Source organism: Heliangelus exortis, chromosome 26 (genome assembly GCF_036169615.1).
Source record: "Heliangelus exortis chromosome 26, bHelExo1.hap1, whole genome shotgun sequence".
In the NCBI taxonomy this organism is placed as follows: domain Eukaryota; kingdom Metazoa; phylum Chordata; class Aves; order Apodiformes; family Trochilidae; genus Heliangelus; species Heliangelus exortis.
Genome location: NC_092447.1, coordinates 1,840,782 through 1,867,907, shown reverse-complemented (window position 1 = coordinate 1,867,907; position 27,126 = coordinate 1,840,782). Strand labels below are relative to the sequence as shown.

General features: G+C 57.8%; 2 protein-coding genes across 4 annotated transcripts; one reads left to right on the top strand and one right to left on the bottom strand.

Moving 5' to 3' along the window:
• Positions 1-2,913: 2,913 nt before the first annotated feature.
• RNF26 (ring finger protein 26) lies at positions 2,914-5,833 on the bottom strand. The gene has a single exon (XM_071769007.1). The coding sequence runs from the start codon at positions 4,833-4,835 to the stop codon at positions 3,432-3,434; it is 1,404 nt and encodes a 467-aa protein (XP_071625108.1). The 5' UTR covers positions 4,836-5,833; the 3' UTR covers positions 2,914-3,431.
• Positions 5,834-13,063: 7,230 nt separating this feature from the next.
• On the top strand, positions 13,064-24,347 carry MCAM (melanoma cell adhesion molecule). 3 transcript variants are annotated; one of them, XM_071768949.1, is made up of 15 exons: positions 13,065-13,215; positions 17,442-17,554; positions 17,665-17,875; positions 18,048-18,118; positions 18,214-18,301; positions 18,844-19,023; positions 19,124-19,251; positions 19,414-19,576; positions 19,666-19,787; positions 20,036-20,174; positions 20,265-20,386; positions 20,481-20,616; positions 21,327-21,468; positions 21,923-22,040; positions 22,904-24,347. In XM_071768949.1, exons 1-15 carry the CDS (start codon positions 13,149-13,151, stop codon positions 22,931-22,933), a joined length of 1,830 nt encoding a protein of 609 aa, XP_071625050.1. In that variant the 5' UTR covers positions 13,065-13,148; the 3' UTR covers positions 22,934-24,347. The 3 variants fall into 3 exon arrangements, with proteins under 3 accessions (XP_071625053.1, XP_071625050.1, XP_071625052.1); XM_071768951.1 differs by having other exon boundaries at positions 13,099-13,215; positions 17,448-17,554; positions 22,904-23,074; XM_071768952.1 differs by lacking the exon at positions 21,923-22,040 and having other exon boundaries at positions 13,064-13,215; positions 22,904-23,074.
• The last annotated feature ends 2,779 nt before the right edge of the window (positions 24,348-27,126 follow it).

Below are 27,126 nucleotides of genomic sequence, written 5' to 3'. Positions count from 1 at the left end.
CTCAGGCCTCTGGCGGTGTAGGGTGTCTGAGCCTCTGGTGTTAGCACCAGAGGACAGTGTGAGTGGGGTCATGCCAGCAGGTGAAGGACTTGCTGTGCCTGGTGGCAGAGCTCAAGGAGACCTTAACTTCTGGCAAATTTCTAGAAAGCTCCAGCTGCTTCTGACAAACTCTATCAGCTGCTCCTGTTCCTGATCACTTAGCCAGTGTGAGGGGGAAGTCTATATATACAGGAGTCAGGCTCAGCACCCAGCTTCTGTAGGGCATCTGGCAGGGGCAGTGGTTTGTGAAAAAAGGGGAACTGTTGTTTTGGGTTTTGTATTGGGTACTTTTTTTTTTTTTTAAGTCCCAGCACCTCTTCTCAGAGCAGCACATACATATCCTTGGCACACCAAGGTCACAGTCCCCAGCAGCCATTCCAGCAACTCTTCCTGCAATCTGGAGGACACATCCTGGCTGCCCCTGAGCTGCAGAGAGTGTGCAGAGCCTCTTGCTGGTGCTGGTGCACCTGGCTGGCAGCCTGCAAAAGGTATGGAGGGTTTTGGATATCTTGGGTGTGCTGCTGAGTGGATGAGCTGCTGGAAGAAGTGAGCAGGCTGCATGGCATCAGAGAAGGGATGAAAGACCAACTGGATCATCTCTGAGTCCCTACAGCTGCAAGAGCTGAAACCTTCAAGTGTGGTGGCAGAGTCTGTGCCTGCCAGGCTTGGAGGTGGAAGTGCCCAATGGTGAAGGTTGCCCTGGTGACCCCTGGCAGCAGCAGGATGTCTCCTGCTCCACCTAAAAGCTTGTGGCTATGGCACAGGATCAGCACCCTCAGTGCTAAAGAGATGCAGGGAGCACTCTCCAGACACCTTCGGATGACCTCTGCCAGCTGACATGGTAAGGAGACCTTGAAATTGGGAATGGCAGGGGAGGGGACAACCTTTTTAAGAGGACTTTCCATCTGCTGCTGTGTGTGTGACCAAACCCTAGCACAGGCTGCTCAGAGAGGCAGTGGGGTCTCCATCCATGGAGATACTCAGAACCTGACTGGACCCTGCCTGAGCAGACGGGCTGGGAGGGAGGGAGGGACCATCTGAGGACCCTCCCAGCCTCAGCATGGTGGCTTAGAGATGCTGGGACTGGTTGATCCCGTGTCCAGGCTGGCTCCCTGTGCCCCGCCACTAATGAGTGAGCAAATCTGGTGCTGAGGAGCAGCCCAAAGCCCCCCTGTGGTTCGGCTGCTGCTCGGCACCTGCTCCCTCCCTCTTGGGCTGTGATCATGAGCCGAGCGTCTGTCGTGCCTGCTCCCTGCTGTCAGGCAGACGATGGCTGTAGTCCCCGGGGCTCTGCCTGTAGCAGCTCAGGAGGGCTGGGGGATGGGGGTTTGCAGCTGGGATGACAAAGGGATGCCAGGGATTTTCCCAGCGCTGGGGTGGGGGATGCTTTTAGCAAGCTGTCCTCCTAAATTGGAGTAACCAAGCAGCATTGTGCTGCTCCCTCCTTGGGGAAAAGGAGAACCCACCTCCCCCCACCACCACCACCCCGGGAAAAGCCTTCCCAAGAATGAGGCATCAGGCAGCTTTTGGTAAAGGAGACTTTAATCTGCTCAGTATCTAGTCCATAGTGCAAAGAGTTAAACTTAAGGCAAAGCTTTCTCTTTTTGTATAAACAGGCAGCAAACATACAGGCCCTAAAACAACAAGCGTGACTGCTGGAATAGAAAAAGGGTTTGAGGGAGAACTGCAGGCCTGGGGAGGTGCCCTTCCCCCCTGCAATTCACGTAGGAAATGTTGCACCCCGAGATCTATGAGCTGGTCCCAACCCATCAACAGCACCTTCAGTGCCTCCCAGAGCAAAGCCACTCTCCAACAAGCTCCTGTCTTCCCACAGCTCAGGTTTGCAGAGCAGAAGCAACTCCCAGATGGCCTGGCCTCTCTTCTGCCTCTGTTTTGGCTTAAATCACTGGGGAAGAAGGAGAATAGAGAAGGAAGACCATGCCAGCCACCCTCAGGCTCTTGGCTTCCAGTCCAGGAGACAAGATTTTTTCCAGTCTGGCTCCAGCCAAAGTTGGCTGTGGTGAATGGCTGAGCTCAGGCAAGCAGCTGGAAAAGGAAAAGCTTTTTAGTGCAAGGTCCTCTTGCAGCCCAGACATTTCTTGGAATGGTGCTGGTTGATCAAGCTGGGATGAGCCATCTCAGGCCCTCCCCAGCCAAGATTCAATACTCTTTTTAGACTCCAGGGGACACTTTTAAATAAGACTAACTACATTTCTGACAAACAGTAAGACAGAACAACAGTGTAACCCTGCCCTAATCAAAGAAAGCCGTGGTCCTGGTACTGCTCCAGGCACGCTGCTGCAGATCAGCAGAAGATATGGAGAACTTGTGCCTGGAGCTGGAATGTCTCAGGAGCTTTGTGGTCCCCTCTCCTCCCAGAGTCACTCCAGCTAGGCTGGGAAGCAGCACTGGTGTCAACCATCCAGCTCCATGGCACACCGAGCCTGAAAAAATGTGCATCCTCTAGAGAGGATCCTTCAGCAGCAGCTCAGACATTTGCTGCTGTTGCTGCTGCTGCCAGGGCTGTGAGCACCCTGTGGGTTCCCCAAGCAGCACCACTGCCCCTTGCAGAGTGTCTGACTCCCTCCAGCCTCCTCGTGTGAATAACCTGACGTGTGCTTGCAGGACTTGCATAGGTGATGTGTGGAAGCAGAAGCAACACTGAGCCCTGCACCAGGGAGCCTGCAGTCACCACAGCTCAGGACTTCACAGGAAGCTCAAAATCCAATGCCATGGTGACTGGGATACTGAAGTACCTCAGAAAACCTGCTCTTCTCCAGTTGAGAGCCAGGTTCAGCCCGCTGGGAGCAAAGCCTAAAAAATATAAGTGTGCTCATTGCTCTCCTAAGGCCTTGCAAAAGGGACACATCCTTTCCTTCCCAGGGAGCTCCCCCACTTAGGTGGCAGGAGAAGGAAACAGGTCTGAATGCAGTCTGCCAGGTAGTATTATGCTCAGGCGTTGGGGAGAAAAAAAAAACCAACCTCTCTTGCACCAGCCCCTGTGATTCCCAGAACAAAGCCTTTAACCTTCCCCTTGGCTTTGGCTAGGAGGGGCCAGAGCATTTTCCTGCACTCTGCTTTGGATCTCAGACTGCTGCAGGCTTGAGGCAACAGGCCCTGAAACAGAAGGTGCTGACAAAAACAAAGGTGACTCTTTCAGCCTGATGCACAGATCAGTTATTGTGCTTGCTAGCAAGAGCTACAACCTAGATACAGATGAAACGTGGCTGGCAGACACCCTCAGCAGCCTTTGGCCCTTTCAGCACCACCCTTAGTTCTTTTGAAGCTGCTTGAGGCAGCCCTGGGAAGTTCTGCTTCCTGGGAAGAGGCAGAAACAGGGTTGCCCTCGACTTTCTGTGAGAATGACCCAAGCCACCCCCTCCCCTTGGGGTTCACAGGTAGACATTGAGGGTCTGGAGGATCATCTGGCGGCACAGCGGGCAGTTGCGTTGGTAAATGGCCTGCTGGAGCAGGACTTCTGTGCAGTCCTGACAGAGGCAGAGGTGCCTGCAGGGCAGAAGCAGAACCGTCTTGGTTTGGTCCTGGCAGATGACGCATTTCTTACGTTCCTCTTGTTCTTTCAGCAGCATCCAAGGGTCGTCATCCGGAGCGCCCTCCCCGTCCCCGTCCGCCGCGTTCAGCTCCTGCCTCCTGGGAGCTCTTCCCCGGGAGGTGCTCGGTTCCTCCCTGGCCGTCTGGGGACGTTGTCCCCCCCCAGCACTTCGGCTGAGAGCGGGACGGGGCTGTGGCACCTGCCAGGCACCCATCTGCTGGTCCTCCTGCTGGGCTGGCAGCTGCCAGACCCCTGCCATCGCCAGCCTGCCGGGAGCTCTCGGGGCCGCCTGCCCCCCTCGGTCGCTGTCCCCTCCCCGGCTCCAGTCGGTCACCTGCAGGCTCCAATCCACCAACCTGCGCCAGGCTTGGGAGGTGACGGCCATGCCCAGGGTGAGGACTGCCACCTGGTAGAGCCTCCAGACGTCCCTCTGCAGGCGGTGGTAGGAAGGCAGGGTTTGGAAGTAGCCCAGCAGGTAGCCCGTCAGAGTCCAGAGCAGCCCGGGGTTGAAAACGAAAGCTCCGACGGCGACGATGAGGAGGAGCAAGCCCAGACCGTAGACGTTGACGAAGAAGACGCTGACGAAGAGCTCGGCGCCGGCGGCCAAGAGCTCCAAGGCCAACTGGCAAGGTGACCAGAGGAGGATGGAGACGGCGATGGTGCCGCTGGAGACGTGGGCGAGGAAAGCGGCCAGCAGGTCGGTGACCCTGAGGAAAGGGCCGGCCAGGGAGTCCCAGAGAGCCGCCAGCAGCGTGAAGAGGTTCTGCGTGCCGATGAGGCAGACGTTGACCAGGCTGTTGACCAGGTAAGCCAGCAGGCTGGTGCCGATGGCCAGGCCCTCGCAGACCTGCCGGGCCAGGGCTTGCCCGCACCCCAGGAGCCCGCAGACCCCGCGCTGCAGCAGCTCCCTGCCCCGCAGCCCCAGGTGCGACAGGAGGTGCCCGGCCACCTTCAGCCCCTCCAGGCCGCAGCAGCAACCGCGCAGCAGCCCCGCCAGCCCCTGCAGCCCGCCCGTCGCCAAGCAGCCGGCCGCCCGGGCCACGGAGCTCAGCCCGAGGAGCAGCCCGTCCCAGCACGCCACAACCCCGGCGGCCGCGGCGGCTGCGAGGCTGCAGGCGGCGGCGAGGAGCCAGAGCAGCGCTGAGACCAGCGAGGACACCAGGAAGAAGTTGACGTCCAGCACCAGGACCAGCAGATCCAGGGCCAGCCGCAGGCCGCGCAGCAGCACGAACAGGAGGTCCATAGCGACCGGGACCACCGGGACCACCGGCACCGGGGCCGCCCCGGCGGGGCCACAGCCGCTCCGTCAGCCGCGGCCCGGACGGGGCCCCCGGGCGCTGGGCGCCGCCATGTTGGCTCCGGCTACCCGCGCGAGTCCCGGGCCAATCAGCGGCGAGGGCAGCACCTCTCCCCGCCTCCCATTGGGCGGTTCGGAGGACGCGGGGCGGGGCGAGCGGCATGGGGGCGGGGCCTCTGCCGGGAGAGCGGCTCCGATTGGCTGCGGGAGCTCGGAGCCGCCTATGACGAATCTTTAAAGGGCGATGGCGGGGGATAAGAGGAGGGGGGGGGGGACCGCAGCGTCCCTGGGGTCACTCGTGTGATGAGTTGGTGTCAGCCTCAGCCCCGCACGGGGAGGGTTGTTCAGCCCAAGGTCCAAGCGCTGCTCGCACCCCACCAAGCAGTTTCCTGCGGGAGATCCCAGAATAAATCCATGGTCATGGCCTCGCCCAAGGTTACAGCCCCAGAGCCGCTCCTGCCCTCCCTGCCGGATCCTGGGCAGGGTGTTGCCAGCGTCCTGGCCTTCACTCCGAGGTGCCCCAGGAGATGGTTCGGCCCTGATGGTGATGACAAGCTCAGGAAAATCCTGGAGCCCGAGGCTTTTTCAGGAAGGGGAGAGAAGCGGAGCAGATGACCCATGTGGAAGGTACCTTCAGCCCTTGGAGGCACCGGCCAAGGAGGGAAGTGATGCACTCCTGGGGAGCGAGGGAGCAGGAGGAAGGTCCCCTTCCCTTTCATCATCTGGCTCCTTGCCAGCCCTGTCCCCTCCCCTCCCGGTCCCCTCCCTGTCCCCTTCTGGTCAGTGTGTGCTGTGGGTTTCCCGCATCCCCCAGTGGGGTTTGTGCCTGTGCCCACGTGACAGAGCCAAGATGCTTTCGGCATTTATGGTCATGTTTGGATTTCTCGTTGCTTTGCCAAACAGGAGATGAGGGAAAAAAAAAAAAAAAAAGAGCTGAGCTCAACCTCTGGGTGTGCCCCGATCATTCCCGACCTCCAGCCCTGCACCTGCTTCCCTCCCTCCCTGATCCCAGAGCCCCTGCTCCGGGGGTCTCCCTGCTGCAGGGTCAGGGGGGAGCAGGGGCTGCAGGCTGGGGAGGTCCTTGCTCTGCTCTGTGTTGTTGCTCCGTGTTCTGGGGGGGGGTTCGAGCTGGAGGTTGTGCAGCTCTGCAGCACCCAGACCTGGAGAGAGACACGCAGGGCTCGGGCACCCCGACGTGGGGTGAGGAAGGGTGCTGGGAGCACCCAGGGAATGGGTTCAGGCTGGAAGATGGATTTTTGGGGAGCAGAGTGAGCAAGGGTCCAGTGGAGAGGCTGAGAGTCGAGGGTGCAGGGGAAGAAAACAACCCCCTGGGGGCCTGAGGAGGGGATGGAGGTCCCTGCCAGGGTGCCAAGCAGCTGGGTCATGGCCAGGACACCCTCTTTGTGAGGAGGGTCCCCCCCCCCAGCTGTCCCTGCACTTGCTGGAGGTCCAGGCATGATGCCACCACGCTCCCAGCTGTGCCTGTGACAGCTGCTGGCAGCAGGGATGGGATGCTCAGCCCCTCAAGTGCTCCTTTGGCACTGGATAGACAGGGCTCTGCAAACTGGGCTGCACTGGTGCGATGTGGGACCACCACAGGGTGCAGGAGGCCGGGAGGTGAGCTCAACAGCTCTGCCTGGAAAGGACCCAGTGCTGGCACCCAGCCTGGCCACGGGGCTGCTGCTGCATCATGCCTGGGTGCTGCCTGCCCGGTGCTGAGCTCACTGCAGGCTGGCAGGGAAACGGAGCAACCTGACAAAGCCTCGGCCTCCTTGTTCTGGGGGCTTTTAGCTGGTTAGGAGCAACCCCCTGGGGCTGGGTGTTTGAGGAGCTTGCTGGAACCCGGTGTGCTTTAGGGGGGGAATCAGGGCTTGTGACTCTGGGGTCCAGACTTTGTGGAGCCTGTGGCCGGGCTTAGCAGCTCCAATCACTCTCTGAGCAGGTCCCAGCAAGCTGGCTGGAGGTGGCAGAGGAATGGGAAAAATGAGGCAGACAAAGGGCTGTCAGCTCAGGCTGCAGGTGCAGGGTTGGATGTCAGTGCTGGGGATCACCGTGGCTCCCTCCACACCTGGCTCCACATGGGGAGGACAAGCAGCTTCCCCAGCATCTCCTGCTGTCTCCTTAGCCATTTGCTGTCTGGGCACCTGAAGGGTGTTCCTGGGGTCAGCCCAGTGCTCCCAGCATCCCGGTGGATGGATGGGCAACTGGGACCATCCCCAGGGTTCCCTCCCTGCCCGTGTGGCATCCCCAGTGCCAGGGACAAGCCAGCCAGCATGGTCACCAGCAGCCTTACCTCAGCTCCCCTCAAGCTGCCCTTGCCCAAAGGTGCCTCAGCAGAGTGAGGGGTGATGCAGCTCAGCCCAGGCTGGAACAATAGCTCATTCCCTGCATCCGTTCCGGGAAAATCCCACATCCCCACTTGGGCTCAGCTCCAGAATGGTGTGGCTCACTCTTCCTCTTGCCTTCCCCTATGCCTTGGGGGTGCAATGATGGTGTTCCCCAGCACACACATCCCCCTCAGCAGGGAATGACAGTGGGCATCCACCCTGCCTGCTGCGTGGCCAGGGAGAGCCCGTGGAAGGCTCGGAGCTGGAGTCTCCTGTCTTTCCTAGTGTCCCAGGCAGTGAGCACCTTCCCTGCCTTTGTTTGCCCTGCAGATGGGTGGAAAAGTGGGAGCACAAGGTCTGCCTGCCGGGTTTCTGGAGGGCTGTGTGGCTCCTTCTGGAAGGGAGCTGGGATATCTCTCTTCTCTTGGAGCCTGGCCAGATGGCCCTGGGAAAAGCAAGTTGTCTTCCATGGGAAAGTCCTGCAAGGAGAAATCCCTGCTCAGCCCAGCCAGCCCCACAGCTCCCCTGGGCCCTGAAGCTCTGGTGTGTCCCTGATGCTGTGGGGCTGAGCAGGGTGCAGGGTCAGGGGCCCAGGGGGTGGCATGAGGACTGGGTCCCGCTCACTGCCACCTCGCCCCGTGCCATGTGTCCTCACCACATCAGGGAGCCAAAGCCTTTCCCAAAGTGATCCATGGGTGCAAGAGGGTCTCCCCCAAAGCTGGGGCTGGCCTCACCACTTGCCTGGGACTAATCTCTCATTAAGTTTTCTTCCAGTTGCTCCTAACAAGCTGTCCTGGGGGAGCCTCAGGCCCTGCAGACGAAGTTGGGGATGAAGACTTCACTGCAGCCCAGCACAGGGGGTAGGTAATGCTGGGACCTCAGGAGGGCTTCTCCTCTTTTCCTTGGCAGCAGGGAGCCAGGAAACTTGGGTGACATGGAGCACATGGGAGGGGTGTTCCTGCTCCCCATCCCTCCAGGGAGCCGTGGTGACAGAGCCGTGGTGACAGAGCTGTGGTGTCAGAGCTGTGGTGTCAGGAAGGGGTGACCCTCCCCGCCTTGGTCTTGTCCTGGCAGCCCGTGCTGGGGCTGTGGGGTTGACACATGGGTGCTGGCAGCAGCTGCTCCCTCCCCGGGCATCCCATTGCAGGACCCTGGGTGCATAATCCACCCCATTGTGTGGGTGAGTACCCAGCCCCAGCCCATCTGGCGCCGAGACAATGGGGCCTTTTTCCGGGCCGGCACTGGGGGGTTGATGAGCTCACAAGTCTTCCGAAGGAAAAAGCTGGGTTATAAATAGCCATCCCTGGGCTCACAGATTCCCCCTGCTGCCCCTGTCGCCCCCAAGTCTGCCCCTTGCTCCCTGGGGGGGGCACACACACCGGGCACTGGGGCTGGGAGAGGGGCTTGGGGCACGTAGGTGACCAACGCGAGCACCCAGAGGTGTGAGCAGGAGGGCAGAGGGTGGCAATGTGCTGCATGCTGTGCCAGGGCTGCACCTGCTCCATCCCTACACCCAGGATGTCGAGTGACAGCACAAGGCTCCTTCCCCCTGTGCCTTGGTGGTGGCCCTTGGCTGGCTAAGGTTTCCCCAGGAGTTTTTTGCTCTCCCAGCTGTCCTTGTCCGTCCACAGCTCGGTTCCACAGCCTTCCCTGCCACCCCTGCACTGCTCCTTGTGCAGTGTGACCGAGCCCAAGTCACCGACACCACCACAAGCACAGCCCTGGGGCTCTTGGGTCCATCATCCAACCATCACTGGGGCAGGTGCTGGGGGCTGGGTGACCCGGGGCTGGGTCATCACCATCTTGGCTTTTCTTGGGGATTTTTGCCACTACTCAGCATCCGCCGAGCTCCTGGCAGTCTCCATGCAGCTGCTCCGGGAGATTGTGCTCCTCCAGCACAGAAATCCAGATGTCACCTTCCTTCCCCCCTTCCACTCATGTCCTTCCTTCCTTCCTTCCTCCCTCCCTCTGTCCACCCGCCCAGCCCCTCACCCAGCTCCCGCTCCAGGCCCCTCCTAAACAAAGGCCCCGTAGCCATGGTTAATAATCCCCGCAGAAAGGGGAGAGGAAGGAGAAGGGAGACACAAAGAAGCTGCTGGGATCCCAGCCGAGGAAGAGGGAGGGGGTGGTGTCTGGAAGAAGGAGTTTTCCGGAGCCGTAGGACAGGAGTGTGGAATAGAGCTCAGAGAAGTGGGGTGGAAGGTTCCCCAAGGCAGCTGTGCCCTCGTGGCACTCGTGATGCCCTGTCCCTCGTGGTCATTCCCCCTGGGAACAGGGAGCCAGAGGTCAGACAGCCCAGGCAAGTCCCTTTACTAACCCCAAACTGCAATAGGTTGCCTGAGCCCTAAAGCACCCCAAAATACAGCATCAGGAGCTGGTGGGAAGGTGCCCTGGTGGTTTCTGCCCAGATGCAGTGATCCTTAACCCTGTGGGAGGGAACTGGAGGGCTGGTGGTGGGTAGTGTAGGAAAGCACAGGCACTATCCCACATCCCCTCCCTTCCCTGGGATGGGGATTCCCCCCTCCTTCCCTCTCAGCCCTGATGGGGTTGTGTGAGGAGGTGTAGGGTCTGGGCAGACACAGCACCCGACTGCTGCCCTGCACCCCTGCCTTTCATCCACCCCAGAGCCACGCAGGAAGTGTGGCACAGAGCACCCTGGGCACCCCACAGACCCCTTCTGAGCCCCATCAGCGTGGTCAGGGGGTGGGAGGGGCTGGGGAAGGCACAAAGCCCCCCAAGCCCACCTGGGACATGCAGGGTGTGCAGTGCAGAGTGCTGCTCCCTCTGAGAGCATCGCTGGACCCAGCCAAGCCCCAGGGAGGAGGGCAGAGGAAGGTGGAAGGGGTTAAGGTGTGTGCTGGGATGCAGCCTGTGTCCAGCCCCAGGTTCTGGTTATTGCTCCCCTCTGGCTGCAGGGAGCCAGGCTTGGCAGGAGCCAGAGGAGAAAGGCAAATGCAATTACTTCCAGATTCTGCCTGCAACTTGTGATGCTCAGATGATAATGCACGGGTGAGCAACCCTACCCTGGGCAGGCTGTGCTCTCCTGCTCTCCCCGGGTTTCCAGCAGAGAGGAGCTGAACCCGGGAGCAGAACCGCCTGGCCCGGCCCATCCTCACACCCCAGAGGTGGCAGGAGGAGGAGGAGAGCACAGGGAGCTTGTGGCTTCCCTTGGCTGACAGGGAGTGTGAGCTGCTGGAGCAGGACCCGCGTGCCCTGACCTTCCCAGCCTGGCTTTGTGCGTGGGACTGCGACACGGGAGCCTAATCCACACTGTTTGTTTGCACAGCAGTGAGTGGGGGCTGGAGCCAAATCCATTAAGCAAGCGAAAAGAAAAAAAAAAAAAGAAAAGGCGTGAGATAAGGCAGCAGAGAGGGAAGATGAAGGGTGGGCAGCCTGCTGTTCTCCCCAGGCAGGGACCCTGAGCACAGTGGGTGCTGCTCAATGCGTGGCAGGGTGATTTCATGCTAGCTGTGAGGGCACTGGGGCCTTGCTTTCAACTCTTGCCCATCTTCTCCAGAGCCATTAATCTGGCAGGGGGAGAAAAATAGGTTTTCTTCGGAGTTAAATGCTCTGAAAAGCTCAAGTCCAACCAGCTGAAGGCACAGCCACGGCAGTACCCGTGGAAGGCTGTCTCAGGGTGGCAGAGTCCCTGCACCAGGAACTGGCTGGCCTGTTTTCTCCAGGGAGCACCATTGCCCTTTCCAAATGCTGGGAATTTTCTGCAGAGGTTTTATTAGCAACATTTTGTTTTATTTTTAACGCGGGATAGAAGTTAGCACCGGAACAAAATGCACCAGCAGTGTTCTCCTCCTTGTTTGTTTGACTTTGTGGATGGTTTCCCAGGGGAAAGCAGGACCCCCCTCGGGGCTCTGTTGTCTCACAGGGTGACATTTGCGGGGCTTAAATCACAGCATTTTGTACAAAAGGGAAGATTGCTTTCCCTCTTCCAAGGGGAACAGAGCTTGAGGCTCCTCTGGTGCTGCATCCTCCCCTTTGGAGGGAGAGGAAAGTGTGAGCCTGTTGGCAGGGGGTCTCCAAGGTCTGTTCCCATGGCAAACAGGGCACTTCTGCCCCTGCCAGCTGCAGGAGCATCCCCACACTGCAGTCACCAGCAGCCTGTCCATGATGGCACAGCTCCCTTGCACTTGTCTCCCAGGGAACGTGCTTCCTGGGAGGAGGCTTCCCCTCTGCAAGGACTGAGAGCCTTATCACTGCCCAGCACTGCCATTTTAAGCAGCTAATCTCATGGGGCAAAAAAATTTAATAATTTCTGATGAGTCATCAAGTCTGAGAAAGTATTGTGAGGGGTGGGGGTGGGAAGGGCTGGTCAGGCATGGAGCTGAGGCAGGAGGAGGGCATGGGAAGGGCTGCTGCATGGCACCAGTGGGAGAGCTGTGCTGGGGCACCAGCACAAGGTTGCTGGGGCTGGAGGTGCTGCTGGTGTGAGAGGTGCTTGGTGATGCCCAGGAAGGGAGGCTAAAGCCCAGGAGAACCCGCAGCCTGGCCCCAGAGTAGCACAAGGAGGTGGGACAGCTGCAACCCATGCTGCCCAGGGGCCTGGAGTGCAGCTCATGCTGCAGGAAAACCAAGTGGAGGAGAGGATGTGCAATGGTTCAGAGCCCCCTGGACCCAGAGCTGGAAGGAGAGCACTCTCATTGCTCTTGGGAGATGCTGGGGCAGCCCTGAGACAGAAGAGAAGAAAACATCAGTGCTTTATCCTCCATCACAGTCCCTCTGGCTCTGATTGACTCAGGGGGAAACTGAGGCACAGAGCCAGGCTGTGATGGGCCAGGTGCATTGGACCCAGGTGTCCTTCATGGTTGACTGTGGGAAACTTGCAGCACCTGGGGAGGTTTGTTGTGCCCCCCCAGGCCTGTGTGGGGGTCTGTCTGGGGCATTACCCAGCCTTGTGCAGCCCTGAGAGCCCCTCTGGGTGCTGCCATCCCCCCCACCACAGCCAATGGCTTTTCCACAGCCACCCCCTTCAACAAAGGGGCTTCAGCCACAGCTTGCAGTGCCCCCCCCCAGCTTGGGGGGCCCTGCTGGGGAGGCAAGGGGCTCTGCAGGGTCTCCTTGCACGCTGGGGGCTGAGCAGGGCCCACAGTGCAGACCCTGCAGACTTCGATGCCCTTCCTGAAGTGGCACCATCCTCTGGTGTCCCTGCTGCTCCCCGAGGACCCCACTGTCCCCTGAGGTGTCTCTCAGAACCCAGGCCATGGTGCAGAGGGGTTTGGTCTCCCTGTTTTTTGAGTCTGCTTCTCTGGGTTCAAGGGCAACACAGAAGCTGTGGCTGGGCTTTGGGGCAGAGACCAAGCAGGAGAGATGGATTCAGTGACACCTGGAAGTGGGACTCTTGGGGACAGTCCCCCCTTTCCAGCATTCCCCAATCCACTGGGGAAACCTGCCTGATCCCTCCTCTTTTTTTTATTTATTTATTTCTTGTTTGTTTTTGTTTTGTTTTTTATGTTTGTTTGGTTTATTTGTTTCGTTTGTTTTATCTTTTGTTTGTTTGGGGTTTTTGCGTGTGGTTTTTTTTTTGGTTTTTTTTTTGCCTTACACCTCCAGCGCCCGTCGGTCTGCTCCGCTCAGCCTGTGCGAGCCCGGGCAGGCAGGACCTGCCAGACTGCAGCTCTGCGAGCCAAGCTGGAACCATCCCCTCCAGCAGCTCTGGAAATGCCTGACACCGGCCGGGGCCGAGGCGGGGGTGGGGGGCGTGTGCTGGGGGCTCGCACTTGCGGGGCCGTCTGGGGGAACCGCTGCATCCCACCGGGCCGGGCCGGGCCGGGCGCTGCGGGGCTCGGGCGGCTGCCACTGGGGGGTGGTAAGGGGCCGCGGGCGGTGGGCAGGCTCGGCGCCTTCCTCCTCCTCCTCCTCCTCCTGCGCCTGACGTCAGCCCGCGGCCCCGCTCAGTCGCGGGCGGCCGGCGGCGGGCATGGCTGGGGGGCGGTGGGCGAGCGGGCTTGCCCTGAGCTGGGGCTGCTGCCTCCTGCTCTGCTGCGGTGAGTGGGGATGGGACGGGACCGGGGACGGGCACAGGGACGGGAGGCGACGGACGGGAACGGACGGAGGGACGGACGGACGGACGGACGGGAGCACCTGCGGAGCGGTCCGGGGTGGTAGGGCGGGGCGGGACGGGACGGGACGCAGGGCCCCGCCGTCTGCGGGCAGGGATGTCCGTTCGCCCCGTGCTGCTGAAAAGAAATACTGGTTCTGCCTTGGCTCAAAGCAGGACACGGTCCCGCTGCCCCGGGAGCGCCGCGCTGCAGCGGGACCCCGCACCCCGTGCGGTACCGGGGTTCTGTCGGCCACTGCCCGGCCTTTTCCCGACGCCGGGGATGCGCGCTCCGTGGGGGCGAGGGGAGGCAGCCGGAGGGGTCTTTCCCCCCAGGGCCGCTGAGGGATCAGCCTAAGGCAGGCAGCAGAGCTGACGCCCTTGGGGCGCTGCCGGGCTTGGGGCCAGGAATGCTAAAATTGTGCCGGGGGAGCCTGGGTGGGAGCAGCCCCCTCGAGTCTATGTTCTCGCCTGCACGTTCGAGGGCTCCGGGGAGGCGGGTCTGGGTGTGGGGAACCGGGAGCGCCGCATTCCGCTCTGGGCACCGTTCTGTAGCCCCCCCACCTCCCCTCCCAAGGCAGGGCAGGGTGAGGGGTGTCCTGTGCGTCCCTGGAGAGGCTGCCCAGACAAAATGGCTGGATCAAGGGCGGCTCCTGGGGCCATCGTGCTCCCTGGGGCAGAATACCCCCACGTGTGTTCGATGTGCAGCAGGGTGAATTGGTTATTAGGAAGCATCCACCCCTTCTAAGGAGTTTTCCCCTGAGCACTGTGTTTCTCTTGGCTTTTTTTCACGCTTTCTTTTTTTATCCTCTTTCCAGTCCATTTTCACCCTCGAGGGGGGAGGCTGCGTTTCCGGCCCTTCCCAGCTCCCCGCAGCATACCCTCCCCTCGGGCCAGGGAGTGGTCCCGGTGCGCTGCCTGCTCCTTTCTCGCCTTATTCCTCCTCAGCCACGCTGCGGAGGTGGCCGCAGGCGCTGGGGAATCCTGCTCTGGCCAAGGCGGCTGAAAGCCTGAGCCAAAGGCTTCCCGTCCCGTCCCGTGCTGGGATCCCCTTCCTCACAGCACATGTGCCGAGCAAGGACTGTATTGGTTGGCCGCACCGGTGTGTTTGCAAGCCCAGCCACGGGGAAAGTGTTGATGTTTCCCAGAAGCTTGAGAGGCCCCTGCCAAGCTGCTCTCAGGCTGGCTGGGGGGCTCGCTGGGGTGAGGGGCTGAGTCCCCACTGGAGCTGTCAGTGCCACCGTGTCCCCTCCTGCACTGCCATCTCCAGCTGTTGGGTTGGTCTCTGTGGATGCTGTCACCCAGCTGCAGGTTCGTGAGCTTTTCCTTCTCCTGGTGTCAGACAGCCTGGTGGGATTTGTGTTTTCAAGGTGTTGGTCCCCCCTTCAAGCCCTCCTCATCCCGAGCACAGACAGGGCTGGGCTGGGGTGCAGCCTGATGGGCACTGGCCGTGATGCTGCTTGTGACAGGGCCAGGGCTTTGCAACCAGTTTCTCCCTTTTGTGAGGAAGAAGGGGTTCAGGTGATCCCTCACTATGGGATCTGGGGTACCCTGGCTCCGGGATGTGTGCAGGAAAGGGGGCCTTGCCGAGGCAGAGGAGGACAGCATGTGTGTATGTGCTGGGAGCAGGCACGATCTGGCCGCAGCTGGTTTGCCCGAGAGGGGAATAGAAACCCCCGGAAACCTCCGGCATCCCACGTGTGGCTCCAGACCCCCGTGGTGCCCCCTCTTCTCGCAGCTCCACGCTGGGGGCTGTGCCGTGGGGCTGCTGCCTGGTTCCCCACACACCTCGGCTCCGCAGGAGGTTGGCGGAGGGGCTGTGCTTCTCCCCACCCCCTTCCCCCGCTTCTAAAAGCAAATCTTTGTTCTTGCGGAGCTCTGGCTGCCGGCCGGCTGTCCGCCAGCCAGATGGAAAGGCACGGGGGCTCTCCTCCCTTCCCTTCCCTTCTTGCTCGCTGCAGACGGCCTCTCCACATCTCCAGGTCTCCCTCTGGAGCTGTGCCAGGCTCTTGGGGTGCTCGGTGCAGGCTGGAGCTCAGCAGCTGGGCTGCTCCATGCCTGCCCGATGGGTCTCCAGCCCTGCTCCAGGTTCCCATGCTGGGCACAAGGGACGGATTGCCAGGTCCCCAGAGCCTGCCATGCCAGGGTGCCTCTGCCCAGTGCCTTTCTACGCTGCCCACGCACGTAACAGGCTGCAGGAGGAAGCTTTGTGTCCCCGGCCTTGTGGGGGGACTTTTGTCCCTGCTGGGTGCTCCTTGCAGCGTGGGGGAGAGGTTGTATCCAGCATGGATAGGTGGGGAGCTCTGAGCCCTTGTTCCAGGCAAGGTGGGGGCTGCAGTGTCCATGTCCACCTCCTCAAGGGCAGTGGATGGGTGGGAGGGATCTGTGCCTCATGCCAGTCCCAGATGCCAGCCATTCTCCAGCTCTGAGCTCATGGTTTCGGCTGCTTTGCTGCCTGGATGAGGGCTCTCATGCCGAGAGGGTCACTGGGGTGGCTCAGCAGCTCTGCCTCTCCCAGGGGCTGATTCTGCACAGGGCCCATGCTAGAAGTCTAAAAATGATGGGGTCTGGCTTGGCAGCCTGCAGCCCTGAAGATTTTGGGGGCTATATATTTTGGGGGGACACACCCCAGCCCCAGGCTTGCCTCAGTCTGTGGGTGTACAGCTGCACCAGGCAGCCAAGGTGTAGCTGTGCAGGTGCCTTTGGTGGAAAGTTATCTTTGTATGTGTATGCTTGGTCCAGTATCCTGAACCCAGTGCTTTCTTCTTTTCTTTGGGGCTTTCACCTGTTTTTCCAGCACCTCCTTTCCTGTGCAGTGCTTTCCTCTTTGCTTTGTGCCAGCTGCACTATGCCAGGGGGATGGGTGAGGGCCAAAAGCTCGCTGTTGGGGTGTCCTGGGGTGCCTTTGTTGTGGCAGCAGGGCTCCTGGCTGTGTTCTGGGGCTGTGCCACCACATACCTGCTCCAGACAAAGAATGTTTTGTGGGCACAGCATTGCCCTTTGAAGTTGCCTCCCTTGCACTGCTTCGCGGCTGTTACTGAGTGGCATTATCAGGGGAGCTGTTGACTCAGCTGGCTTCCTCCAGCCTGTTGTCCCCTGCTCTCATACCTGGGCTGGGTCACTCAGCTGGCCCTGTTGCTTGGGGACAGATTTCTGTCCCCTTCTGCAGGGCTGTGAGCCAGCCCAGGCCGTGCAGCTCTCCTCCCTTTGTTTGGCACCTGCAGGGCTGGTGGCAGTGGCACTCACACAACCTTGCTGTGACACAGCTCTTGTCTCTGCTGGGCTGCTCTGCCCCAGCCCCTCCGGAAGGTGCTCTGTTCCCTGTCCGGGGATCAATAGCCATTACTTTCTCCTGCTCCCCTGGAGCGTGGCCAGCAGCTCCATTACTGCTGCGGGTGAGCAGGCATCTGGACTGGGAGGCAAGATAGGGTGCTGGGGTGAGCAGGATCAGCTCAGGGGGCTTCCGGGTGCCACTCGTGCTATGGGTGAGTTTGCTTTGTGGACAGGAAGCAGAGGAGCAGCAATGGGACCTGCTTTGGATGTGCTGTGGGGGCGGATGCTCCGAGTGCTGGGTTGTGGTTTCCTGCCTGGGTGGCAGGGTTGAGCTCGGGCAGGGGCCTGGGAGTCCCATCCGTTGCCCCAGCCATGGTGGTCAGGGCCATGCTGCATCCCTGATGGGTCCTCTCCCTACGGAGTGGGAAAGGGAGCAGCAGGCAGCTGCAGCTGGCTGGTGCACTTCTCCTGAGCTCCTGCCCTGTGTGCCCCATCCTGCAGTGAAGGAACACAGTGCTTCATTCATACCCCTGCTCCCAGGGCCACTGCGGGGGCCGTGCAGGCTGACGTCAGGGTTCTGGTCCTGGGCTACAGGAAGGTGCAGCCTTTGTGCTGCCAGTTTCGGGCTCCAGCACCCTCCCCCTGCCTCTGCTAACCTCCTGACACCTCTGTGCTTGGCCTTTGGGGTCACTGAGGTGTAGTGGGAGCTTGCCTGGGGAGTGTGGTGGCAGGAGCAGGGCTGTGCTCCTGGCTGGCTCCTGGGATGTGATGCCTGGGGGATGATGGTGCTGGACACAGCTCTGTGTCCTTCAGGGGATGGAGATGGGGACAGGGCTGGGCTCAGCTCCTTGCAAAGCTTCCCCTGGAGGCTTCCCTCCCCTAATGGGCTCTGTCCTGCAGCTGCAGCCAGCAAGCCAGAGGTGGTGGAAGTGGAGAGTGGGGGCACAGCCAGGATCGAGTGCAACGTTGACATCCCTGGGAATGGTTCCTACACCTACATCGACTGGTTCTATGTGAGTGCTGACCTGAGAGAGGAGCAGTGGGTGATGGGCTGCAGCAGCAGCTAGCCTGAGGCTTTCTGCTGAGCTGTCTGCTAGCCCAGCCTCGGCCCCTTGCCTTGCAGATGAACCGCAACAACCGGGTGGAGCTGTGCCGCATCAGGGGTACTGAGATCCTGGAGGAGAACTCTGACTACAAGGGGAGGCTGCTGGTGGGGGAGGACAAGGCCCTCTCCATCAGTCGGGTGACAGTGCAGGATGCCAGGACCTTCCTGTGCCAGGTTGTGGTGGGAAGCCACGAGGTGGGCGAGAGCCACACCGAGCTCCGTGTCTACAGTGAGTGGTGGGGCAGGAGAGCAGCGTGGCTGTGCAGCTGCTCCGTGGGGCTGGAGGGTATCCCATCCCATCCCATCCCATCCCATCCCATCCCATCCCATCCCATCCCATCCCATCCCATCCCATCCCATCCCTCCCCTCTTTATACACATGGAGTGACTTCTCTTTCCAGAGGTCCCCAAGATCCCGGAGATCGTGGCCAACTCAGGAGGCATCTCTGTGCAGAGCAGTGACATCTCAGAGGTGAAGAGATTCCCCCACCCTGGGAGGGGCTCCCAGCCGTGTCAGGCTCCCCAGTCTCCTCTCCCCATGCTCAAGGCTCTCTTCTGCCATCCCAGATTGCCCAGTGTGTAAGCAGGAACAGTTTTCCAGCCCCCAACATCACGTGGCACAAGAATGGGGAGCAACTGCAGGCAGAGGAGAAGAGTGAGTTGGATGGGGATGGGGAAGAGCTGGATGGGGATGGGGAAGAGTGAATTGGATGGGGATAGGGAAGAGTTGGATGGGGATGGGAAAGAGTTGGATGGGGATGGGGAAGAGTTGGATGGGGATGGAGAAGAGTGAGTTGGATGGGGATAGGGAAGAGTTGGATGGGAATGGGAAAGAGTTGGATGGGGAAGAGTTGGATGGGGATGGGAAAGAGTTGGATGGGGATGGGAAAGAGTTGGATGGGGATGGAGAAGAGTTGGATGGGGATGGGGAAGAGTTGGATGGGGATAGGGAAGAGTGAGTTAGATGGGGATGGGAAAGAGTTGGATGGGGATGGAGAAGAGTTGGATGGGGATGGAGAAGAGTGAGTGGGATGGGAATGGGGAAGAGGGAGTTGGATGGGGCCAAGGCACTTGTGCTATCCAGAGCCTCATTAGCTGGGGACTGGCAGCCCCTGGCCACCCAGAGGAGCCATGTGTGCTCCCATGGGAGCCCTCCCTGCCTCCACGGGCTGGGCACAGCAGCTGTGTCCCCCGCAGCGGTGAAGATCACGGCCACGCGGACCCGGGAGTCGAGTGGGCTGTACACGGTGAGCAGCACCCTCTTTGCCCACGTCACCCGTGAGGACCGGCACTCCCTGTACCACTGCACGGTGCACTACCACCTGCAGGGACAGCAGCGTGCCCTGGAGTCACCTCGAGTCAACATCACCGTCTTCTGTGAGTCAGGGGATGGGGCTGTGCCTGCTGCCCAGCCCAGGGGGGGACGGAGGGGTTTGGGGGTCCCCACACTGACCCTCCCCGCTCCCTCCTCCCTCAGACCCTGCAGAGCACGTGAAGCTCCAGGTGGTGTCATCCTCAAACCCAGTGAAGGAAGGGGATGATGTGCAGTTGGTCTGTGAGGCTGATGGGAACCCGGCACCTGTCTTCAGCTTCTACAAGAAAGAGGTGAGGGCACCCCTGGGCTGGGGGGCACCTGAGCTCCTCTCCCCTGGCAGGCAGCTGGTGTCCTGCCTGCTCCTTGCACCCTGGGGAGTGGGATGTGGAGGTTGGGATGGAGGATGGGTTGGGATGGGGCTAAGGGCTCTGCTTTCTCTCCGCCGCCTGCAGCTGGAGGGCAGCTGGCAGGACCTCTCCTCACTGGCTGACACCAGCTCGGGGGTGCTGGACCTGCACGATGTGAACAAGAGCAGCAGTGGCTTCTACAGGTGCCGAACCCTGGACTTGGATGATCTGAGAGAGCTGGAGGAGGACGTGGAGCTCTTTGTGAACTGTAAGACAAGGGGCTGGGACCCTGCAGATCTCGTAGTGGGTCCCCAGTGCCTCCTGCTCATCCTGCCCTTGTCTCTGTTCCTCTCCTAGACATCGAAGGGGTCCATGTGGAGATGGAGCCATCCTCACCCCTTTGGGAAGGGGATAGTGTGAGGCTGAGCTGCAGTGCCCACAGCCCTGTGGACCTGGTCTTCCAGTGGATGGATGAGAAGGTGAGCAGGCATTTGGGTGTTGTCACCAGGAGCCAGGAGCTTGCTCCATCTCTCCTGAGACAGGCCAGGGGTAGGATTTCCCCTTGCATGGACCTTCTTTGTCCATCTCCACCTCTTCACCTGCTCGCACATTCCTCCTTTGTGCATAGAAGGGAGGACCAAGCCCCTTTGGGACACCTTCAGAGCCTTCAGAAGGTGCAGAAGGTTCTGGTGCTGGGGGCTGACGCTGGGGCATCCCTTCCCAACAGGGCAGGAAGGTTGCTGATGGGAACCAGCTCCGCCTGAGCAACCTCACCTTCGAAACCTCCAGCAACTACAGCTGCAGAGTGATGGCACCGACCGTGCCGGGGCTGAACCAGAGCAAGCAGGTGCCTGTGGCAGTTCGGGGTGAGTGCAGACCTGCTGCCCTGCCAGCCAGCCACCCAGCAGCCTTCTTCTCCCTCCAGACCACCAGTGTTTGATGTGCCCTTCCCACAGGGAAGCCTCGGATTGTTGCTGTCAGCTCCCCGCTGTTTGTGCAGCAGGACGAGGTGGTGACCCTGACCTGCAAAGCCATCGCCTACCCCCCCCCTTCTGTCCACTGGAGCATCAATGGGACGGTGAGAGCTGGGGAGGGTGCTGGGTCCTGGGGGATGCGTGGGCTCTCGGGGGGGCTGCACTGAATCCTTCACTGCCTTTTCCCCCCCCTGGCAGACTCACGAGTACGTGGAAAACCGGCGCGTGGCCAGCAACCTGACGGTGCGGGTCAGCCACGAGCTGCTGCGGGCAGGAGCCATGTGCAGGGTGTCCAACGAACTGGGTGTCATTGAGGAGCACATCCAGCTGCTGGGTGAGTCTGGGGCACTGCCTTCTGCCTGCCCTGGGAACCCAGGGAAGCACTTGTCCCCCCTGGTACAGGTGCCAGCTGTGCCGTGGCTCAGCTCTGTCTCTTTCCTCCCTTCCTGCTCTACCAGTGGAGTCCATCAGAAAAGGTCAGTCCAGCACTGCCCGGGGTGTGAGCACCCATCAGCCCAGGCTCTGGTGGGAGTCACACTCATCTCTACCCTGAGGACAGAGCCTTAGCTGCTGGCTCTTGCACTGCATTTCTCACTGCTGCTTTTTCCCTGCTGTGATGTGAGGGCAGTGGAGGCTGTGGCTCCAGCTGTGTCTGCAGGGGTGTGAGAGCTCTCCCTGCTTCTCCTTAGCCTGTAGCCCAGCAAGATCTTCAAGTCCAGCTTGCTGCAGCCCAGCCCAGCTGGGCAAGGAGGCAAAGGGCTGGCCTGATGTCTTGCAGCAAACCCCATCAACCATCTTCCTATGGCATGCAGGGGCATGGCAGCTGGATGCAAAGTGTGTTTGTACAGAAACTGCCCTACAGGAGTGGTTTTGTACTGACACCTGCATCCTGCAGGGAGCTGGAGAAGCCAGTCCCTGTGATGCTTCCTGGGGGAACAGGGTCCTTTCCTTGCCCACCACAGGTTTCAGCAAGGCAGAAGCTGGAGAGCATCACAGTGGGGCAGTCATTAACTCTTTAACTTCTCCCTCTCCTGTGGCATTTAGATCAAAAGACACCCGAGAGCAAAGGGGTGATCATCGTGGCCATCATTGTCTGCATCCTGGTGGTGGCTGTGCTGGGGTCTGTCATCTACTTCCTGCACAAGAAAGGCAAGATCCCCTGTGGCCGTGCTGGGAAACAGGACATGTAAGCACTGCCACCCTCCCTGCCTCCCCGGGAGCCCTTGGGGTCAGAGGTGCTTGGCCATCACTCATGCTTCCCATCTCATTGCACCAGCTGCTCCCTGCCCAGCGTGGGGGGAGGCAACAGTGCAGCCTTGGGAGGGGGGGGACACAGACAGCAGGCTGGGGGGCTCAGCAGCACTTCCAGCTTCCCACAGTTCTGCACTGCTCACCCTGCCTGCTCAGGGAGGTGATGAGGAGATCAGCAGAGTGGTAGAGCAGCCAACCCACCCCTGAGCGAGGAGGGGGTGGGCAGCCTCAAGCTTTGCCCAGTCTGGAGGTTTTTACTTCCTCTGCCCTGGCCCCACTCCAGAGCATCCCCCCCGAGACGGAGCCCCAGGGCTTGGCCTTGTTCAAGCAGCCTCGTGCCCTCTCTAGTATCACATACATGTCTCAAAATTGTCACCTCCCTCCCTTAGCACAAAGCCAGAGGCACGTAAAGACAAGATTGTAGTTGAAGTTAAGTCAGATAAACTTTCCGAAGAGGCGGGGCTCCTGCAGGGTGCCAACGGGGAGAAGAGAGCTGCTGCTGACCAGGTAGGACAGAGCGTCGGGCACTGCCCTTCCCCAGGGCCAGGGCTGCTCCCAGGGCTGGGGGCAGAGGTGAGGAGAGACCTGGGGTGCATCGAGGTACTGCTGGTTTCCTCTCAGCGAGCTCTTCTCCCAGCACTCCCCACGCTGCTTGGGCTCCATCATCCATCATCAGCGCTCAGGAGGCTGCTGGGAGGGAGGGGAAGAGGGAGGGAGGGAGGGGAGGTAACAAAAGGCTGGCTCTGCTCCAAGGAGGTAGGAGCAGCTCTGCTCCATGCCAGCCCGAGGCATCTCCTGGGTGGAAGCACACTGCCCACTGCCTGCTCTGCTCGGTACTGCTGCCTCCCCTGCTCCCCCGAGCAAGTCAGGCTCCTGGGGACCTCTGGGAGAAGCAGCCATGGAAGCAGCTCTGGCCAGGAGGCAGAGCAGAGGATGCAGGAATAGGCTCTGGAATTTCCGAGCTAAAGCTCTTGGGGTGGGATGAGGGGAGACTCCTGGGCCACCTGCTTATTTCTCCCTTGGGATCAAGAGCCACCAGGGACCACAAATTTACAGTGTGGGTGCTGGATCATGAATTTGCAGTATGGGTGCTGGAATACACATGCACAGTGTGGGTGCTGGACCACAGATTTGAAGTGTGGGTGCTGGACCATGAATTTACAGTATGGGTGCTGGGGCAGGGCTTGCTATGCCTGCATGTCCTGCAAGCCATAGGATGTAGCACCTGATCCTGCTGCAGTTTTATTTGGCTTAGCCCAAGAGATATTCCACCCCCTCGGTGCTGCTGCCTGCAGTAGAGGCTCTGGTTTTATGTTCACCTCTAATTTTTATTTTTTTTTCCCCTCTCTTTCCATTTTGCTGGACTGAAGAGCGAGAAATACATCGATCTGAGGAACTAGAGAGGGTGCCTACTAAGTGCTTTCTTCCTTCAAAACCTTTCCTGCTCTTGGATTGCCTTGTCCCACCCCTGCAGCAGTCAGTACCTGGGGAGCACAGCCAGAGACAATTCCTGCATCGTGGTGCTGAGCACACAGGGTACCCCCTCCTGGCTCACCTCTCTCTTACCTCAACCCTGGGCTTTCAGGTTGTCAGCTTAGCAGCAGCAAAGCCAGACTTGCTCACTACTACAGAGAAGCCAACAGCAATATCCATAAGAAAGATCCCATTGGGCTACCTGGTGGAAGGATTTTTGAGGCTTTTTTTTTTTTCCTTTTTTTTTTTTTCCTTTTTTTTTTTTTTTTTTCTTTTTTTTTCAGGAAATCTGTCTTGTCTGTGTGTGGGAAAGCTTTGATGTGTTTTGCCCCCAAACGTGCTCAGAAACGCTGGTGAAATTTGACTTTTGGGATGTCCCAGGCACCTTAGAGGTGGTCCTGGGGTGTGCAGGTTGGACAAGGGAAGGATGGAAGTGGGATGTTAAAGAGTGGCACTCGTTTTCCAGCTGCTGGGGAGGTGTTGGTGCTTTGGGTTTGCCTTTTTGGACTCTTCTTGTGTTGGTTTCACCCAGCGTGTCCTGGTGAGTGCCAGGTAGAGCCAGGAGAGGGTCCCTCAGCCTTCTAGATGTGAGGGGCTTCTCCCATTCCCCAGGGAATTGGATTCTCTGCTTCCAGAGGGACTGCAGAGCTGCTGGCAACAGCCAGTCCCTGAAACCTCCCCACCCAAATTGAAACCCAAGGAGTATTAGGCCAGGGCCAGTCAGCAATGTCTCAGGGTTTTGAGTTTGTTTTTATTTTAGATTTATTGTTTTGGGTTTTTTTTTTCTTTTTTTTTCTTTTTTGGTTTTTTTTTTTTTTTTTGGTGTGTGCTGAACAGTCCCCAGCCCCAGGTCAAACTGTTTGATTTCTGTGCTCGGGGGGCACCTCTGTCCCCACAGCAGCTGAAAGGATGGAGAGAGGGGAGGTGTTGTGGAAGCATCCTGCCTGGAAATCCTGGTGTCACAGCCTGTCACAGCCCCCACCTGCAAACGTGGCTCTGCCTCCCCCTGCCCCAAACCATCCACTCAGTGCTCTGCTGTGCACAGCCCTTTGGATCACCCTGGCTGAGAGGAGAGATGTCCCCTGGTGTCCCCAGCCACAGGAGAGATGTCCCCTGGTGTCCCCTCCCCAGGGAGCCAGTGGTGAGCCATGCCCCTGAGCTGGAGTGTTGTCCAAGCAGAAGCTTTGGTTTATATATATATATATTTTTGTTGGATTGTGTGTAAATTTCCATCAAGTTTTGTCTGATAACTTGCAAGGGTTTTTTTTTTTTTGTTTTGTTTTTTTTTTTTGTTTTGTTTTTATATATATATATATGTGAAAATAAAGTACAACGTTCAAAGCTGGGCTCTGAGTAGATGCTTGTGTTGGTAGGTACCATAGAAATGAGGAGAGATGGACTGATTTTCCCTTAATTCTGATAAATATATATAACAAATAGCTAGTCTAGATCCCAATACAAAAATCCTACTGATACATTCTAACACAATTTAATTGCTAATTGTTTTAATAGCTACTGGAGCCACTAAATACAAATAGGAGGTTAATTTATGAATGCTACTAGTGATAGCTTTTAGCAGCCAACTGCAATAATACTCAGGCAGCTCTGAATGGATACTTCTCCTGAAAGATTCTCACAGGTTATGAGGCAAAATCATTTGGCTAGCAAGGAAAAATACCAAGAAGAAATTCCATTAATTCTAATAGTTGAATCACCAACTACTATTGATAATTCTATAAGGAGATTTTGTTGTAGATTGTGCTACACTTGTGATTCCAGCTGATAGAGATGCTAATAACTACTTAATAAAATGGGTACTGGTAGATTATACAAGAAATATTACTCCCAGTTATTAATAAATGTACAAATACAGCCTGATAAAACTCTGGTAGATATTTTTAGGACCAGTTACTGGAACTGCTACTCACAGATAACTCCTCTTTGGTCCTGACAGCTACTGTACAGGCTGAGATAGCTGTTTGGATTGTGCCCTACTCTAGGTATTATGGTACAGTTCTATTATTGGAATCTATGAGACAACTTTGCTACTCCCTGTTGGAGTGTTAATCACTACCAGAGAATTTTTTTCCTATAGAACCAGCTCTGAAAATTGAATTATTGTTAAGAAGAGCTGCTGTAGGCACCAGGAGTCACCTGAGAGCTGAAATATTCTTGCCCAGAAGCAGAATTATCTCAAGAAACACTGATAGTGACAAACCCACCTCTGGGAGTGGTTTCCAGTGGGTACCAATAACTCGTAGTAATTATGGCTGTAGCTACCACCACTTCCTCACCAATAATTACAGGGTTTGGGGTCTCTCACCTGCTGATTGAGAATTCCATAATTAGCAATCCACCCACCCCACTGCTCCTGCAGCACCAGGCACAGGATGCAGCCCAGAGGGGGCACAGAGGGACCCCCCCTGGCACTAACAAAGAGTGACACTGGAGACTGAAATTACACCAACCTTACACCTGGCACTGCTCAGGGAGCACCTCACTCACTCCTCATCCCCCTGGGGAACCCTGGGCATGATGGACCCCAAATTAGGATCACTTGAGGGCACAGGGGTGACTGTAGGACCAAGGAGACCCCAAAAACCAAGGAACTGTGGGGTTACTTTAGGTCACAGGGGTTACTTTAGGTTAATTGGGGGTTACTTTAGGTCAAATGAACCCAAAAAACACCATCCAGGGGTTACTTTAGGTCACAGGGGTTACTTTAGGTTAATTGGGGGTTACTTTAGGTCAAATGAACCCAAAAAACACCATCCAGGGGTTACTTTAGGTCACAGGGGTTACTTTAGGTTAATTGAGAGGTTACTTTAGGTCAAATGAACCCCAAAAACACCACTCAGGGGTTACTTTAGGTCACAGGGGTTACTTTAGGTTAATTGGGGGTTACTTTAGGTCAAATGAACCCCGAAAACACCATCCAGGGGTTACTTTAGGTCACAGGGGTTACTTTAGGTTAATTGGGGGTTACTTTAGGTCAAATGAACCCCAAAAACAGCACTCAGGGGTTACTTTAGGTCACAGGGGTTACTTTAGGTTAATTGGGGGGTTACTATAGGTCAAATGAACCCCAAAAACAGCATCCAGGGGTTACTTTAGGTCACAGGGGTTACTTTAGGTTAATTGGGGGTTACTTTAGGTCAAATGAACCCCAAAAACAGCATCCAGGGGTTACTTTAGGTCACAGGGGTTACTTTAGGTTAATTGGGGGTTACTTTAGGTCAAATGAACCCCAAAAACACCATCCAGGGGTTACTTTAGGTCACAGGGGTTACTTTAGGTTAATTGGGGGTTACTTTAGGTCAAATGAACCCAAAAAACAGCATCCAGGGGTTACTTTAGGTCACAGGGGTTACTTTAGGTTAATTGGGGGTTACTTTAGGTCAAATGAACCCAAAAAACACCACTCAGGGGTTACTTTAGGTCACAGGGGTTACTTTAGGTTAATTGGGGGTTACTTTAGGTCAAATGAACCCCAAAAACAGCATCCAGGGGTTACTTTAGTTCACAGGGGTTACTTTAGGTTAATTGGGGGTTACTTTAGGTCAAATGAACCCCGAAAACACCATCCAGGGGTTACTTTAGGTCACAGGGGTTACTTTAGGTTAATTGGGGGTTACTTTAGGTCAAATGAACCCAAAAAACACCATCCAGGGGTTACTTTAGGTCACAGGGGTTACTTTAGGTTAATTGGGGGTTACTTTAGGTCAAATGAACCCCAAAAACACCACTCAGGGGTTACTTTAGGTCACAGGGGTTACTTTAGGTTAATTGGGGGTTACTTTAGGTCAAATGAACCCCAAAAACACCATCCAGGGGTTACTTTAGGTCACAGGGGTTACTTTAGGTTAATTGAGAGGTTACTTTAGGTCAAATGAACCCAAAAAACACCATCCAGGGGTTACTTTAGGTCACAGGGGTTACTTTAGGTTAATTGGGGGTTACTTTAGGTCAAATGAACCCAAAAAACACCATCCAGGGGTTACTTTAGGTCACAGGGGTTACTTTAGGTTAATTGGGGGTTACTTTAGGTCAAATGAACCCCAAAAACACCATCCAGGGGTTTACTTTAGGTCACAGGGGTTACTTTAGGTTAATTGGGGGT

Coding starts and splice junctions, on each gene's coding strand:
- RNF26 (XM_071769007.1), bottom strand. CDS start 4,835: ATGGACCTCCTGTTCGTGCTGCTGCGCGGCCTGCGGCTGGCCCTGGAT.
- MCAM (XM_071768949.1), top strand. CDS start 13,149: ATGGCTGGGGGGCGGTGGGCGAGCGGGCTTGCCCTGAGCTGGGGCTGC. Junction 19,024..19,123: donor AGTCAACATCACCGTCTTCT/GTGAGTCAGGGG, acceptor CTCCTCCCTCAG/ACCCTGCAGAGCACGTGAAG. Junction 19,577..19,665: donor CGTGGAGCTCTTTGTGAACT/GTAAGACAAGGG, acceptor TTCCTCTCCTAG/ACATCGAAGGGGTCCATGTG.